The 17973-nt window shown below is 34.0% G+C and overlaps 1 protein-coding gene across 1 annotated transcript in view; it reads left to right on the plus strand.

Moving 5' to 3' along the window:
* LOC149087339 (transforming growth factor-beta-induced protein ig-h3-like) overlaps positions 1-13867 on the plus strand; it is a 39383-nt gene extending 25516 nt beyond the window's left edge. The window contains exons 8-14 of the mRNA XM_089231396.1: positions 2810-2950; positions 3337-3549; positions 4017-4153; positions 5164-5334; positions 7591-7686; positions 9223-9466; positions 13368-13867. Coding sequence (XP_089087522.1) covers positions 2810-2950; positions 3337-3549; positions 4017-4153; positions 5164-5334; positions 7591-7686; positions 9223-9466; positions 13368-13615 — 1250 coding nt within the window. The 3' untranslated portion in view covers positions 13616-13867. The remainder of the gene's footprint in view (positions 1-2809; positions 2951-3336; positions 3550-4016; positions 4154-5163; positions 5335-7590; positions 7687-9222; positions 9467-13367) is intronic.
* Positions 13868-17973: the final 4106 nt, after the last annotated feature.

The following is a 17973-nucleotide window of genomic DNA, read 5'->3' on the forward strand; positions in this document are numbered from 1 at the left end:
TATTATTTAAAAATATTTGTAATTATTTTTTCCAAATTTACTAGCTTTTTTATTTTATTTCCCATGAGTGGCTACAGTTCCTGGAGCCCCATGGGCTCCTCAGAGCACCGATTGAGAATTGCTGCTCTGGTTTATAGATATCTACCATAAAATTCATAAAAACAAATCTGTTTTCTCTTGCCTATAGAGACAACATTAAAATTGAAAAAATGATAATTAAAAGTAGAACAATATTATAAATTGAAGGAAAAGTGATTAAAACCTTACCTGTAGAGTATATTTCAGGAAAATGTGTCAAAATAGTATTTTTTTCTTCATTCTTTAATTTTCTGTAGTGCATCATAACATTTAAAAAGATTAGAAAAATTTTATTTTGTAACAATAGAAATTTCTATATGAAATAACTGCTATATTCAATATTTTGACATACATGTGGAAAATTAATGGTTTATAGCAGTGATTCCCAATGTGAGCATTAACGACCCTGGGGGGGGGCGGTGGAATGTTCCAGAGGGTGGTAAAAGCTACAGGTATAACAGAGGATTCTATGGGTTAGATTGCATTGGTGGGGGTGGGGGAGCGATGCTAGAAATAAAATTATAAAAAAGGGGGCGATGGGACAAAAAAGGTTAGGAAGCTGGTTTATAGTCATATTTTAGTCAAAATTGTTTAATTATAGCAAAATAAATCAAATGACATTGTAATTTTCAAGTTAAATATAATAGACTAATGATAAACTTAATACGACAATAGTGAATATGAGAATTTCACAAATCCTTTATAGTATGGTATATACAAGAACAATTGTGTGTTGCGCTGCATCTTTTTTCCCTTTTTCGTCAGTTTTATGGCAGCATAAAAAACACTGTCTGGTGTTGGAGTAGTCTTTTTTTAATAATATTCGGTTAGCATCTACTTGTGTTTGTAGAAATGGAAACCTTGGATTGGCAGGAGGAAGATTGTCTAAACACAACTGTGTCGAAATACTACATGAAAAAGAATCACTTTCGTCATCGCTTTTGGAATTTTCATATTATTCGGTAGAAATGTTATCTGAGCCTGAAGAACCTAAAAGGTATTCTTCATTATTGTTTGAATCAGACATTGCAAAAAAAAACCCCTTTTTTGTATAAAATTTTCAGAAAATTAAAATAGGAAACTAAAAATCTGAATTACTGAACCAAAAAATTATTGTTGATGAGCACCTTTATAGCTAATATCCTGCCTAACTTCCAAAAAACGGAAAAAAAAATGTTGAACAGGTATTGCTATTTATTGAAAAAAACAGTAAATTGCATTAAGCATTTGATAAAGGAAAATGAACTCGGTTCGGGATCAACAGAATAGAAACACTGATTTTTCTCCTGCCCAGAGTCAGTTTGGGCATTCCAAATTTGGCGCGGTTGGGTTGCCTGAACTGAATTCGAGTGACACTGGCAAAACGGGTTAATTGTGTTGATAGCTTCAGAATTTTTTTTTCCACGCTCCCGAAAATAAATCTTGCGCACTTATCACATTTCATCCTGGATATTATTTATTAAAGTCTAAACCCTTTCGAACTCTGGTGCCACAAATGTGAGAGTTGCTTTTCCTTGCTGTAGAATTTTTTGTTTTGACCTCAAGGACTTAAGTCCAGACTGAAAGGATTGGGTGATTTTTGAGTTAGAAATATGGCGAATATCAACTTTGGAAGCTTTCATCAGAGAGCAGCACTTAAAGTTGAACTTTCATGGGTTTTTTTAAGATGGCTTACAGGAGAAAGTGCTTCCGGAAAGAGCATGATTTATTACATAAAATTTAGCAATAAAACTCTTAAACAATTGTATGTGAAAAGAATATACCCCACATCATTTCTGCTGAAAAATTTTGAATGAAGGGAACTTAAAAAATAAAAATTTGCTGACATTTATGTTTTAATGTTTTTTTTTGTGAGTATCAAAAATGGGAAAACATTTTGAAGATTCCAAAAAGAAAAAAACGAGACTGGCAACGTTATTCAAAATATCTAGATCCCAGAATTCTCTTTAAGTGAGGCTGTAAGTGTTCTATTCCCACAATTTCCTGATGTTTTTGAAATATTTATTTCATCATTTTGTATGTAGTAATTTCATTCCTAAGGAGCCGTTCATCAAGTAGTACATAAGCAAATTTTTAGCCATTTTTGACATTTCCAGATCACTTGGATACGCGAAACATTTAGAGATCACTGAAGTGGCTCTGTATGGAACTTATCAATTGGGGGGGGGGGGGCGTGTTACTTCAAGTGCTCACAAACTATTGAAAGGCTTTTCTCGTTTTTGGCACACAGAGTAAGATCCCATTAAAAATATTTTATATTCTCATAAAGGGTGGTTGATGATGTAAGCATTATCCAAACCCCCTCCCCCTTGTCATCAAAAGTCAGCAAATTGGAAACCCCCTCCCCCCTTGGATGCTAACATAATACTTGAATGGCCCCTAAAAGATTCAATCCTATTTGCTGTTATGAGAGATACAGGAAAACTCTTGGTATATATACTCTAAAATATCTTAGAATTATTTGGATTTGTTCAAAGCTTCAAATTGATTCAATCATTGGAATCCAAATTGAATTTCAAAACTGGTAAGGGAAGATGTGAAATCTAAGAAAAGTGGTTTGCTGTGGCCTCTAAAAAACCCTTGAAACTTCTATTTTTCATGGCATTTTGGCATATCATGAGTAGCTCTTATGTGGTTGAAAAATAGTATCATAAGCTTAATGATTTCAGCAAACTACTTTTGATGTCAATTTCTATGATTGTTTGTAGCTAAAAAAAGTTTTTTTTTCCAGTGCTGAAGCATACCGACTTGATGGAAGAGCTGAAAAATCCAGAAAAATCTTGGACTATTTTTGCTCCAACAGACAGTGCTTTTAAATCTGTAAACAAAGACATGTTGCAAAGACTACTGGCTGGTGAAGGATGTGCTGAAAGTATGAATCATATTTTTTCAATTTATATCACTATTTGTATCACTACTATCACAGTATTTTTCAGTTTATATCACTAACAATCATACTAAATAATATATATTTTTTATAATTGTTCATCATCCGTACAACATAACTGAAAACAAAATTGCTGCCGTTCAGAATCGGCAATAAATTGTAGGTCCTGGGGGTCTAATGAGCTAATTAGACCAGGACCTACAATTTATTGCAGAGAGCTAGCTCTCGTGTGCAGAAAATGACTGTGGTGCGACAAAAATGATCAAACAATCAATTACTTTTTTTTAAGTTCTGAAGATGATTATTGATGTTATTAGTTTTCTAGTCAGAAACATTTTGCAAATTTATAATTCTTGAATTGATATTTCCAGGTATCTTGAGGAACCATGTGGTTAAAGGGACTGTGTGTTCTGCTGCTGTGAATGATCGGGCTCGTATTATGAATGTTCTTGGCAAGATATTAACGCTCACGAAAGATGATGGTAAAAAACTCAGAGTCGATGGAGCAACAGTCAATGTCACTAATGTCATGGGAACAAACGGAGTCGTACATTTCATAGAAGATGTACTTGTTCCTCATGAAGGTAGTTTAATATTCCCTATTGATTTAGATTCAGATGTAGCTTTTCAACTTGAAAATAAAATACGCTCATATGTACAATAAATATAAAGACAGCTTTAATATTCAAAGAAATCTGTAGGTTTGATATATTTTCACGTTTAGCAAATTAAAAATAAAAATTTAAGAAAAAACATGGATGGTAAAGAAACTGTTTCTCCTTTTATTATAGCAAGTTTTGTTTGTGTGTACATTATTAGGACATGTATATAAAAGTAGATGTAGTTATCAGATATGTAATCAAAGAATGTTGTATGATGTTCAAATATTAAAAATAATTTAAGCTCAGGTTACCGGTATTGCAAAAATGTATTGGTATTCTTTCATCTTCTATTGCAAATACATTTGATATTCTTTTGTTTTCATTTTTAAAAACTTTTTTTTTTCAAAATTAAATAAGATTCTTATTTGAGTATTTTTGTTTTTGAAAAGCTCATACAGTAACAGAAATATTGGAAAAAGCGGAAAGATCAGATTTCTTAGAGCTTGTCAAGGCTGCCGATTTAGAATCAACTTTCAACACCATGGACAACGTTACATTGTTTCTACCTACTAAAGATGCTATCAAAGTGAGCCTAATTATTTAATGTTTTCTTGTAATAAATTAAGTTTTGTTGAAAAATATTGTAAGATGATGAAAATTTACAAATTCAGCTTCGTAATGTTTATAGTACTTTCCATAATAAGTGCATCAATGAGACTGTCATTGTTGTTCCCCCCTACTCATTCTAGATAGATAGTACACCTCATAAACAGATGACACCATTAAATTATTTTCGTCAAAAAATAGACTATCAGCGATTTTCTCCATTATCCTTCAAATGTTTTATCCAAAAATATTATGTACCTAGTGGTTGATGCATATTTGCAGTTGAATTGTAATATTTGATTAAGCTGGGAAGATGAACACACCAGTTCAACCAGTTCTACGAGAAAAATTTTGGTTCCAGAGGATTTTATCTGAATAAGTGGTGGGGGGGGGGGGTATTTTTTTATTTATCCATTATCAGATTAAGCAGGGCTGCCTGTATCCGTAATGGCACATGCACCGAAGTTTTGAAAGTTAAAATTTTATTTTCATGTAGTTACTGGTTTTTCCCTGTGTTCTTCAAGCAAATATTTACTATGAGATATTTACCAAAGAACCAGTTCTGCATTGTTGAAATACAATCCCATTTTCAACAATTGTGAACTATTTGACAATGTTTATTGCTGATTTCTTTTAAATTGTGTTTGCTTGAAATGCAAGTTAACACATAAACTGTATCAGTATAAGAATCACAAGCCTCTAAAATCATGTTTTGAAGAGACTTAAGGGGATGTGGTAATAATTCATGATAAAATTTATTTTTGTTTTATTTGTTTAAGTATTTTTTGAAAGCTCAAATTATGCATAAAGTTTTTGTGAAATTTCATGCCAGTATAAATGTAAAATACAAAAACTATAATTATTTCAATGCTATAAGTTTATCATCATGGTCATTCATTCTCATGTTATTAGGTAATTGATGTGTGCATTTTATTAAGCAAAAATTGATATTTTCATTAATTTTAATAATTTTTTCATTTTATTATGCAGAGTATTCCAGAAGATCAGATCAAAAAGTGGAAGGATGATCCAGAGAAGCTGCGCCAAATTCTGTTATACCACATCGCTGCTCCAAAAACAAAGTCGGAAGACTTTGGGCGCAATAAAGAATTGGCCACTCTTGCAGAAGACCAGAACATTCATATGCAAATTCAAGATGTGGTGAGTTTCACAAAACTTACTACAATAGCAAGGCTGTTGCTTGACAATAATTCATTTAATTAATTCATATTGACCCTGACCCACTGGAAGGTCAAGTCTCTATTGGGTCACAGTGTCTGTTTCATTATTATTTTGAGTTTTTGTTTTTTTAAATGTATATCTCATGTTTTGACTGTATGTTTTATGTGCTTTGTTCTGCCCAATAATATAAAACATTCAGGCAATATGGAATACTACTTTTTTTGATTATTTTAATTTGGTACATGGTAGGTTCCTGAAATCTGTATTTCTTTAAAATTTAGTTTCTTCTCTTGGTATTCAAAAATAAATATTATAACTAAGAAAAAACATTAAAAAAAATCATTTTCATAGAGTAATATGGAATATGTTGTTCAAAATGAAGAAAACTAATTCAAGTTGATCAAAAACAAGATTTAATAAGTCGATGACAGTCAAAAACAAAAATTTCATTTGTTTCCTGTAGTTGACGATACTATGGAGTCATAGCCTATTTACAAAAGTAACAAATGCAATCTTCCTATTCTGCCCCAAAACAGTGGGCATTTATTAAGCAAAAGGTCAGTGGCGTCAGAGCTGTTGGTGCTTGAGCACTCACGGAAATTTAGAGCTGGTTCAAGCAATCAAATTCCCTATATGAAACTCAAAACTAGCACCCACAGATTAGAAACACTTTCAATGCCCCTGGTGAAGTTAGGCCGACAGAGAACAGGACACACATTATTTGTAGACCTTTACTCTTTTATCTTACTAAACTTTCCATCTTGAAGAGATATCCTAGCCCAACTCAGATAATACTTATAGTATACCATATTACAGTCGAACTTGGTTAATTTGAAGTCCAAAGTTACTTGGAAAAAGTTTGAATTATACAATTAATCTATCCTGGATCCATAAAATGACTACGAATTGCAACATAATCATCAAAATTCACAGAGGATAACACATATAGGATACAAAAATGTTTCTTAAATTTTAATAATTTTCTAATTATATATATAATATATCTTAGCTGTGCTGCATTATTCCACTGTTCTGGAATTAGCATCGTTGCAAAATTTCTTGACTATGCTCTTCAAAGCCTTATTTGTGGAAACAGTTAATGTGTGTGTGTGATCATCCGAAACCAGTTCATTATGAATTATTTCTCACATTTTGCTTCTCATTCATATACTATGGAGGAGATATACTTCCATTAAGGTATTGCAATTTGTATTTTCCGATAATTTCCACACTTTTGATGATAAGAAAATTTAGATTTTTAAAGATACACCTTGATCCATAGGTTGAACAACATAATCAGTATAAAATAGCACACATTCTAGATTCACTCCAGTTGAGCAACGTTAAAATAATGGGCATTAAATTATCAAAGAAAGAGGAGTGAAAAATGGAATTTTCAAACTTTTGTCTTTGAAGATTTGTTGTTTAACAACTTGGTCAAAAAAAAAAGTTTGACTTCTTGTAGAATTTTTCCAAACTAAATTTGCTCATATGAAAATCATGAATTTTCTTCCTCCAACTTCGAATTATCCAAAACATTCAGAAAAAACCTGAATTAAAGCAGAATAGATAGAAAACACAAGGGGAGTTCGTAAAAATTTGAATTATCCAAAATTTGAACTGACCAGGTTCGAATTAGCCCAGTTCTACTGTACCTAACAAAATAATGTTCCATCTAACCAGAGAGAATCGCATGCTAAAAACAATCACAGCACAATAATATACAACACTTGTGATGTGCATTGTGCTTAGTTTCAAATTATTGGGCCCATTTCCAATAATAAACCCTTTCAGAAATTTACTTACGCAAGTTTTTAAAAGTGGGAAAAAAATCGTTTTCTATAGCAGAGCCGTGACAATGGTGACAACATAGCAACACTGACTCTGTAACATCATGGGACATCTTGAAGTTATCACTGTTCATTTGGAGGCCATACCTGAAGGCAGAGAAAACCTGGTATTCCATATTACCTTAGTATGCCATGTTATCTGAATGTACTATATATATATAAATTAGATTGCACTCTTCAAAACAAACAACTTGTAAAAGTTGTTCAAGTTTCTTTTTGATCAGTATGTTTTATCACCGACTATGTGTTTTCTGATTTCAATATACTCAGATTGATTATATTATTCTTTTGTTACAAATTCACTTCAGTTTATGTCATTTCAATTTTTTTTACTTATTTCTGTATTTCAAAACTGTTATTCAAATACATTTTTGTGTTCTCATAGTTTCCTGGCCTAGCGGTTGGTGCAACTGTGCAGTGCTCATCCATTATTAACCCTGACAACCAGGCATGTGGAGCTGTTCTTCATCTTATTGATAAGGTAAGGTTATTCATTTTGTTTTGAGTTGGCTGTGTAATTTCAGAACTTACTTTTATAACTGAGCTAAGAAAAGAAATGTTTTCATGTGCTCTAAAATACCTATCATGCTTCAGTGTGTGATTTATATTTCAAACTGTGATTGACTGATACATTTGAAGTATTTTATATAAATACAAATGCCATAACACTTAAATTGCCCAGTGAGGTGCCTGAAATAAAATATGCCTGTAAAAAATATGTGTACCAAATATAACTAAGAAAAAAAACCAGATATAAAAGCATTTATCACGAAAAGAAAAAATGAATAATACGCTGCCCACAAAAAAGATTATGGTTGTCTCTTATGTAAGTATGAGAGCCTCTCGATTCTTTCTATTATAAGCATCATATTTCTTTTTAAACATGACAGTCGTATAAGAATTCTAGCAAAGGTAATCCATTCCATTCACTCACAACCCTATTAGAGGAAAACTCCTTGTGACACCACAACCTGGAATTGTTCCTTAATAAATGATACTGGTGTCTCCTTGCAGATGTGTGCAGTTGGTTGACAGTGGTTAAATGACTTGTGGTCCACCCTATCCATAAAATTGAAAATTTTGAACACTTTAGTCATATCCCCTCCCGATACCTGCATTCTTTAAATGTGAACATATTCAAGAAATTAAGTCTTTCTTCATAGCCTGTCCTGTGTGCCAACAAGGACATGCCTAGCTGTTCTCTGCGGCTCCCTCAACCAAGTTTATTCTCCTCTGTTGGTGTGATCTTCCTAAACCTTACAGAATACTCCAGTCCACGATGAACTAAGCCTCAGAAAAGTGAAAGAATGACTTTAGGAGAATGTGAAAAAGACATTTTTAAGAATGAAACTGATCATTCTATTTGCTTTCTTTGACCACCACTGAACAATTTTCAGAAAAAAATGTTATCAAAATGTTAAAATTATCTTGAACAGGCATTTTCCTGTTTAGAGAAATGTGTCCACTTGTTAATACAAGATATGAGAGAAAATGGTAGTTATGCAGAGATGATGACTATAGGAAAGAAATGCCTCCATGGGAACTGAAACCTTAGTCCAACTTGCATCCTGGGTGAGTATGTTACCACTATGCTATAAAAGCAGTACAAAATTTCTTTCTTAGTGACAATCAGCTAATTGCTCATAAAGGACACCAAGGCTCCAAGGGAAAAAAATTCTCATGGCTTCTATAGTGGTAGCACTCACCTGGATTGGAAAAATTACTGTGGTTTTTAGGTCCCAGTGGAAGCAAATGTGAATTTCTTTTGTGAAATTATTTTCTGGTCATATCTCTGCATAACAACCAATTTCCTGCACATCATGCATTCATGTGATCATGTTTCAGTAGGAATGAGAATGATCATTCATAAATAGTATATATATATATATGTGTATATATATATATATATATATATATATATATATATATATATATATATATATATATATATATATATATATATATATTCATTCATAATTCATAAATATATATATATTTTTTTCTTTTTGTTTTTCAGGTTTTGGTTCCACCACAGAATAATATTATTGAGACCTTAAAATCCATGGGTGGCCATAAAACATTATTGAAACTTCTGGAATCTACAGACTTGGAATCAAAATTGGCAGATGACGGGGAAGGTCCCTACACGTTGCTCGCTCCTACTGATGAAGCTTTTGAGAGATTTGAAAAGAAATCATTGAATGAGCTGCTGGAAAACAAGACTCAAGCTGAACAGATTCTGAGGATGCACATAATTCCTGGTACGTAGGAAAAATAATGACCGGACATGCTATATTGCATGCATACTTATTTAGTTGAGCATATTTTTTTATTTTAATTTTACATTTGAAATTAATTTTCCCTGCTGTAGGATTTCTGTAAAAAAAACCACAATATATATTTCTTTGTTGTACATTTTTCTACCAGCACAATATCTTTTTCTGCACACTGAACCAGAGCTTCACAAATCTCAGGCATGAGCATGCCATCGTGACTGTAAAATTGGCATTGGCACCTAAAATTTCATTTGTGAAATACAAAATTGACAACCGAGTAGAGTGCAAATTTTCTGGAGACTATAACAGCCTTTTTGCTACCGTAGAATGAAGGTCACTAAGCTTTGAAAAAGTTGTAAAAACATTATTTTATAGACAGCTTTTCTCAATAGTAAATGTGAATGGCTCCTAATGAATTCGGCTACTTCACCACACACCAACTCCAGCCGTATTGCTACACCACAGTTTACTGCCGTTAAGATGCTGGGCTGGAAATGAAGGCGTCCTTATTTTTCTATCAGAAATATTTCATTTTATATTGTTATTTGATATTTGATTTCACAAATATTCCTCTGAAGAACTTGGGAAGAAATTGAGGCCTTCCAAAATGTGCAGTGTATGTGTTCTGTATGTAAAGTTTATTTCTGTGGAATGGATCGCATGTATTTAAGTAATGGTGCCATGTGTTGTCCGAATTTGGAAGCAACAACAAGACAAATTATTTTGGTTGTTTCATATTATCTCTGAATTTCATATGTTGTAGGCCTTATTATGCTCTATATGTAGAAATATCCTCTCCACTTGTTATTACAAGTTTACTCGAAAGACTATATTTTTTCTGCCTCCATGGGGGGGATAAGATGAATTTTCTTCCTTGTAATCATCACCTCCAAAAATATAATCAGTCTTTAGAAGAATTTTGTCTTATTGTTCTATGTGGAGAGAGTTTAATTGCTGGAAGAAATTTTTGTAAGAGTTGAAATGGGACTTCAAACATTTTGATCCATATTAGGTGATCAAATTCTTACTTATAGTGTGGCATGCACCTGCATTATGATACTTACTCAAAGGATCTACAAAAGGTTTAGTTAAAGAGGAGTTATATCAGTTTAAATGAAAGAAAATAGTTATTTAGAAAACATGCAGTTAAAAGCCTGGTTATGATATATTTTGAAAAATGAAATTTAGTTTTTATGACAAATGATAGTTTTACATTCTATGTTATTCTTTTTACATTTCTCTCTCCAGCATCATTGTTTCATACTTACCTCACATGACAAGAACAAATTTTATCTCGTTTTCCAATTTGTTTTGGCGCACTTTGGCACAAATTGGTCCTTGTGCCAACGAAACCAAAATACAATCCAACAATTTAGTTTACTATTTATTTGGTGCTTCCATGAGATGAAACCAAAATGCTTTTGCCATACCATTACATTTGTTATAAGCTGAGCGACTTAACCTTTTACCGGCCGAATTCAGATTCCAAGTGATTTTCATTATTTTTTTTGTTAATTTCTCCTTCTGATTTTTTAGTTAAGAGATATCAATCGAGAAATTGAAGAAAAAAAATTTCCCTATGCGTTTTCTTGAATGTTCCCAATTGGGAACATTGGCCGGATCTGACTAAACATAATTTTCGCAGTGAAGCCATCTTACAGGATGATGCAAAATTCGTCATCATTTAATAAATTTATTTTAAAAATTAAAGAATATACATATAGAATTTTAAAAATGATGGAAATAAACTTCTCTCGAATACACTCAAAAGGCATGTATATCTGTATTATAATAAAGAGCTTATGATGAGCTGATATGCTGGTCTAAAATTCACAAAAGAATACATACATACGGATTTAGGTTTTTGTATGGATCCCTTGATAAGTTAAAAGATATTATTTAAAAATATAAAGAGAGAGAAAATATTATTTACAACTCTGGTACCTAAAGGCACAGGCTCCGATGACTGCTTACTAGCATATACTTCCATTTTATATGGGAAACCACATTGTTTGAGCAAATCATCCAAATTTTAAATCCAAAGCGAATCGGTTTTCCCCATATAAACATCTTACTTGAATGATGAGCGTAATACGGTACTATTGATTCATCGATGCTTAGTTTATCATGGAACAACCCAAACCGAATGTGTGTGAATTTTTCATTTAATTCATCATAGATAGCCAACTTATCACCGGGTTGTAACAAAGAGTTATCCATCAAATGGAAGTTATTTTTTATGTCTCTAAAGTTATTTCTCGGCATAACAGTGGGGACAATCGGTACTGCTGTGTCTACTGAAAGTACCCCAGTAATCATTTTCACTTGGTATTCTGTGATACCACTTAGCAAAACCAATCCAAAAAACTTTGCGATTTTTTTACACTCAATTTTCAAATTCGATCCATGTTGTGCGACATAAATATTTGTCATCTCAGCCAAGTAACTGAGGTACTCTTGCCGTAAAAATTTGAAAAAAAATATCAATCGAGTCGGCTTGCACTTATCTCAGGAAACTTATGACTGATTGCTCCAGTAGGTTCACTTATATTTTTGTCGAATGCAGTACTTTTTTTTCCACTTCGGTTGCATGAATTTTAGTCTTTTGGCACTTGACACATGATGTTTTCTTATTTTTTGACTGGGTAATTATCTGATCTTTGAAAGGCAATTTTGATGTAGAAGGCATGTTGATAGGATCTACAAATTCACCCACAAATGAACTACGTGGTGATTTTAAAACACAGATATCCACAAACATCTGCAGGAACGACCGGGCCAAGCATGTTGTCATCGATATTTTCCTCATCTGTAGCCCGCTCATTTTCATCAGGCAGTAGCTGGCACATTTCGAATTCTTCATCAGAGAGATGTGATATATCAGAATCTCTCAAACTCAGTCTAATAAGCTACTAGTATAACAAAAAAGATGGGAAAAAGAAGTGTAGAAAGTCACAAGACCAGATATCAACTGAGAACTGAAAGACCAACGTACCAACAAAATTACTCAAAACGTAGAGGGAAGGTTGAAGGGGGGGGGGAGGGCAAAGTCAGTCACAGAAAAAAGGGGGTGCTGCATGTAAACATCGGAATGCGAAATTTGATACTTTTCCTTCCTTTTGAGACACACCAGAGAGAAGGAAAAAGCAATAAATTGTTTTTTCGGAATGCCACTCCCCTGCATTGCACTTTAGAATAGTCAGTAGTGGCCAATGTTCCCAATTGGGAACAATCGTAGGAAAAGTTCCCTGGAATTCAAACAAATTTTTTTTCTCTCTCATTGAGCATTTCTTATCATTCTTGGCAATATTCTACAATTAAAAAAAAATTGAGATGCATGTATGTTTACAAAAACTATTTTAATAATTAAAACATAAACTTACAGATAATTTCCCTTGAAAATGGGTGATTTTAGAATAATAAATTGATATGATAAGAGCTGAATCGAATAACTTTTGTCTTTTCTAAATTAAGTTCAGAACCTTATATGTTCAGGGAAAAAAAATCAGCTATTTTCGTTGAAGAGAAATATTTTTTTTGAATTAATCAAAAGTATGTTCCCAATTGGGAACATTGGCCGTTAAAAGGTTAAATATAAAATATTTAGTCCGTTCGGCATATATACGCTCTAGCGAAGGAAAATCTCTATCTCCTCTGTAGCTTAGTGGTCAGAGCACTCGTCCGGCAATCGAGGGACCCGGGTTCGACTCCCGGTAGAGGTAGTGATGAGTTTTTTCCTTCCTTAAAAAAAAATTAACATCTCAAATAATAAATATCTTCACAACATCCAGTCTTCCGTATATCTTGTAAAATATTTAATATTAATAGTTATTCTAGTAAGTTTCCTGCTTATTCGTACCTAAACTGTTGATTTTCATTGTTTCAGAGTCTTTATGCTGCAACTCAGTGAGTTCTTTTCCCTTCCGTCATCATTACATTCGTACCTTAGAAGGTAATATGCTCTCCTTGCATCGCAGTGGACATCTAGACAGAGTACGGTTTGGACCAGCAAGAGCAGTGCAGTGTGATGTTGCAGCAAGGAACGGACTAGTCCATTCAGTGAATCGGGTAATCTTACCTAGTAAGAGGCATTTCCCATCTATTTTCGATATGGATATCTTCAGACTATTCTAAGGGGAAAAAGACCTTAATGTATCACCGTTGAAGATATCTGTCACCCTTTCCTAAGATGTTTCTTTTTTTTTCTTTCTGCCTCATCAATTTTGTGTATATGAAGCTCTCCAACTGGTTTTGGAAGCTTTACTTTTTCGTATAAAAAAAATCTTGAAACAGATTTTCAAGGTTAAATGGTTAATTTATTAGCAACACCTGTAGTGAGAGACATCATTGTTGAAGAAGTGAATAAAATGTTGATTTTGTGAGAAAGCTCTTAATTATTCTTTATAATGGCGTTTTCCTGCACTCATTTTCTTCTTTTTTTAGATTTGAATCTTGCTATTTCCTCTGAGAAACCTCCGGTTTCAGTGAGAACTATAGAAGGATGATTCAATTTTTTATTCATTACAGTTATCTCTCACTTATTTATTTAGGGTATCAGACTACCTTTCTTGTCATGCTTCTTTAAAATGGTACTGGAGTGACTTTTGATAACATTTTTTGATAGAAAGTATCCCAAAATGATGAAAGCGACAATAAATTTTGGACTCTGACATTTTCTTTGAGAAAGTCATTTTTAAGTGAAATTTTAAGCAAAATTCATGTGATATTCCAAACGTTTGCAAAAGTGAATGAATCTATGAATGGAATGTTTGTTATTTTCGCGTTACATTCAGCTAGTAATGGTGCTGGGTATGAACTAAAATCAAAGAATTGTACATGCTCAAAAGTTACTCAAATCTGTTGATGTATGTGTGAATTTTTGTAAATTTCATTCCACGTTTTGTCTAAAAACACTAATTAGACAGATGTATAATAGACCTCAGACTTTAGTTCATTACCTCGGTAAGCTATAGCAAAACATATTAGAATTTCGTAATGATATAATGAATAGATTTTTAGAAATCGTGTTTCAAACTCAAGTAAAATGTCACGAAATAGCATTCCATATGAAGTTTCGCGTACACATAGGTGCCGAACATGTGGGTATGGCTTTTTGAGTCTCCTCCTATAAGTTTTGCGAGAGGCTGAGGCTTCCTCCCCCCCCCCCCCCCCGCCGCTTAATAATTCATGAATGTACCATACCGCCTCCACGTATATACGGGACGAATGTTGATTTCCAGCCCCCCGCAATGTTTTCTTCATGTCGGTGCCTCTGCACGTACATGGTATACAGTCTACCCTAAAGTTGAGACGGGTCCATTTCGAAAATGAATAAAAAAACGGAAATGCACCATTTACTTCAATGGGTGCTTGGGAAAACAGTAAATTTTTCGTCAGACAAAATTGAAAAATTAGTTACTAATTTTTGTAACAGATGACACTGCAGTCTGGAAGAAACAAAATTATGATACTTGCAAAATACGTACGTATCCATCATTTACAGAAGTGGGCACAATAGTGCTCCTGGTGGGGGGGGGGGGGGGGGCAATAATAAGTTTCAGATACAAAGGATCCTATAGGATCGCTAAAGAAGGACGGCTGATTGGGAAAGAAAATTCTGAATGGGGGGGGATGAGCACAAAAAAGTTTGGGAAACTGATTTACAGCCGCGGTTTCCGCAGGCCCGTTGCCAGAAATTTCGTTCGGAAGGGGACTCCTTGTTACAACCTTGGGTTTCCGACTGGGGGGGGGGGTGTCTGTATCCCAGGGATCCACAGATTTTTTTAATGATAATCTATGGCCCAACTGTAGAATAAAAAAAATGCGGTTATTGCGGAATTGCTGTTTTTTGGTAAAACAATTTGACCAAGAAAGCGCGATCTCGTAAACTTACAATTTGAGCAAACACATTGAGAAACAAGATCTGCGCAAATGTTACTAGGTTGTAACAACTGCTGCGTGACATCACTTGAATTTGCATGTTTACTACGGGTAATCAAAGTGAAAGGCCCTCTGGTGGAGACGTGCAACTAATTTTTTTCCCCCTGAAACAAATTCTCATCCCCACTTCATGAAGTCCTCCACAAATTTTCACACTTTTCTGATTGCTGGTTTCGCTTGTAGGCTACTTTAAAATAGGGGTCTTTTTGTTATGGACGCCCCACATTTTGGAAATATTACATTTCCATTACTTCTGTACTTGAACGTTGTCTGTTGAGAAACACTATGTAACTAATTTTGAATCTCTAATTGAATGGGTTATGCTGCTACAGTGATTACTTTTTCACTTTTTTGTTCGTTTTTTCAAAGGGGCTCGTCCATTTTGGGACAACCAATGTATAGTGGATATCAGAACTCATAATTGTGAAGACCGGAAGAACAGTTGAATCGTTTAAAATTCCGTAGTTTGTTGACGCGAAAGCTTCAAGCCAAATCGTCCAACTGCGGTTACCCAGAATAGTATGGTAGATATTTTTCTGAATAAAATATCACTTCAAAGCATAGATATGCACACAAATCAATATCTCCAGCTCACCGCGATGCACACTTTGACGAAACACAATCTATACATGCACACTAGGGGAAAAAGGCAAAAATAACTTTTTTTCAAATTTTGCTTTTTCCTGACCCATCAAATGGTTCTGTTTGGTGAAAACACTTTGCAGTGTCAGAACATCACAATCACTCATCATCTTCAGATAGCACAGACGACAATCTGCTGACGGTACTTTAAAGTACTGCCAAATTTTTAAAGCCCGTAATATCCCTTACATGCATTGTTGGGTGTTGGTATTCTGATAGATAAAGGCTGTATAACACTGCTTTTTTTATGATTACCACAGCACAAGTTTGGCACTAGTATTTTTTTTAGATACGTTAATTAACAAAATTCAGTTTGTTGTTTTGCCACTGTGAATGTGTTTTACTGCATGGCACTTTCGTGTAATGCAGTAAAACACCAATTTTACAAAATCTTCCCTAATAAAACAAATTATGGCTTTCGTGGTGGTAAAATAAATGAATATTCATTATTATCAACATTATTCAACATATTTCAATTGGTATTTTTTATGTAAGCTTATAGTCGGGTGGAACGAAAATTATTTTCTTCAAATTTATAAGTAATTAATATGATACCTTGTTGGAGTAATAATAAATAAGCCGTAACACTTATGGTATAACTTATGGTTAAACAGGTATGGTATCAAATTAATTAACAGATACAGTAAATCACCAATGCCAGATTCAGAATCGGTTCCCCAAAATCATCCCGAAATCACTGAAATATCTTTGAGAACAGAATCAGTGCTGAGCGGTGTTGTCATATCAATTAGCAAGGCATTAGAAATTTAAAGAAATTTTTTTTCGCTCCATTCTACTACACGCTTACATGAAAATGAAAAATACCAGTTCAAATATGTTGAATAATTCGTAAAAATGAATATTTATTTATTTTACGATGAAGAAAGCCATAATTTGTTTTATATTAGGGAACATTTTGTGAAATCAAGTGTTTTACTGCATTACAAAAAGTGTCATGTAGCAAAGCACTTTCACAGGGCCAAACGACAGACTGAACACTTTGTTAATTAACATATCTAAAAAAACTATACGAGTCCAATTTGTGCTGTGATGTGGTAATTGTAAAGCAGTTATACAGCCTTTATCCATCAAACAACCGACGAAGTATGTAAGGGATGTTACGGGCTTTATATAAAAAGTTGGCATATATAGTGCTTTAAAGTACGTACCGTCAGTAGATTGCCGCTTGTGCAATCTGAAGATGATGAGCGATTGCGATGATGTTCTTACACACACTGAGTTCTTCACCAAACAGAACCATCTGGTAGGTCAGAAAACAGCAAAACTTTAAAAAAAAAAGAGAGAGTTTTTGGTTTTTTTTCGCCACATTCCTAATGCTAACCTACCATGGCCCTTGCGCCAAATGTGGCGATCAACCTCACACCTAATTCTGTGAAAATTAACTAAGCGGCACTCTACTTACGTCACTTAAAGGACCTGCAGCATATTTAAAGATCGTTCAAATGACTTAGAGGTGCAGTTCTGCATCACTTAAGTGGACCGGTCACATTTCCAGATAATCTAAGTGACCAGCAGCAGATTTATAGATCACTCACGTGACGCGGAACGCTGTTCCGGGTAACTTAAGTGACCCGCGGGTACATTCTAGCTTCAATTATATGGTGCACGTTACATTTTTCCAGATAACTTAAGTGGCTTGCGGCTCATTCCCAGATCACTTCAGTGGTCCACGTCACATTTACAGATTACTCAATTGACCCGAGCTGCAGTTCCCAGATCAACTAAAGTGACCAGGTACATTCCCAGATCACTCAAGTGCACAGAACATTTATAGATCACTTAAGTGGCCCGCGGTACAGTAATACCTTGAAGTTACGCGGTAGGTGAGACCGGCGACAACCTCGTGAGTCGAAACCCCATACAAGTGGGGTACAGTTTTCCCATAGAAA

This window comes from Pholcus phalangioides, unplaced genomic scaffold (genome assembly GCF_987345545.1).
Source record: "Pholcus phalangioides strain wild (caught in Gottingen) unplaced genomic scaffold, Ppha-v1.0 ptg000004l_1, whole genome shotgun sequence".
NCBI lineage: Eukaryota > Metazoa > Arthropoda > Arachnida > Araneae > Pholcidae > Pholcus > Pholcus phalangioides.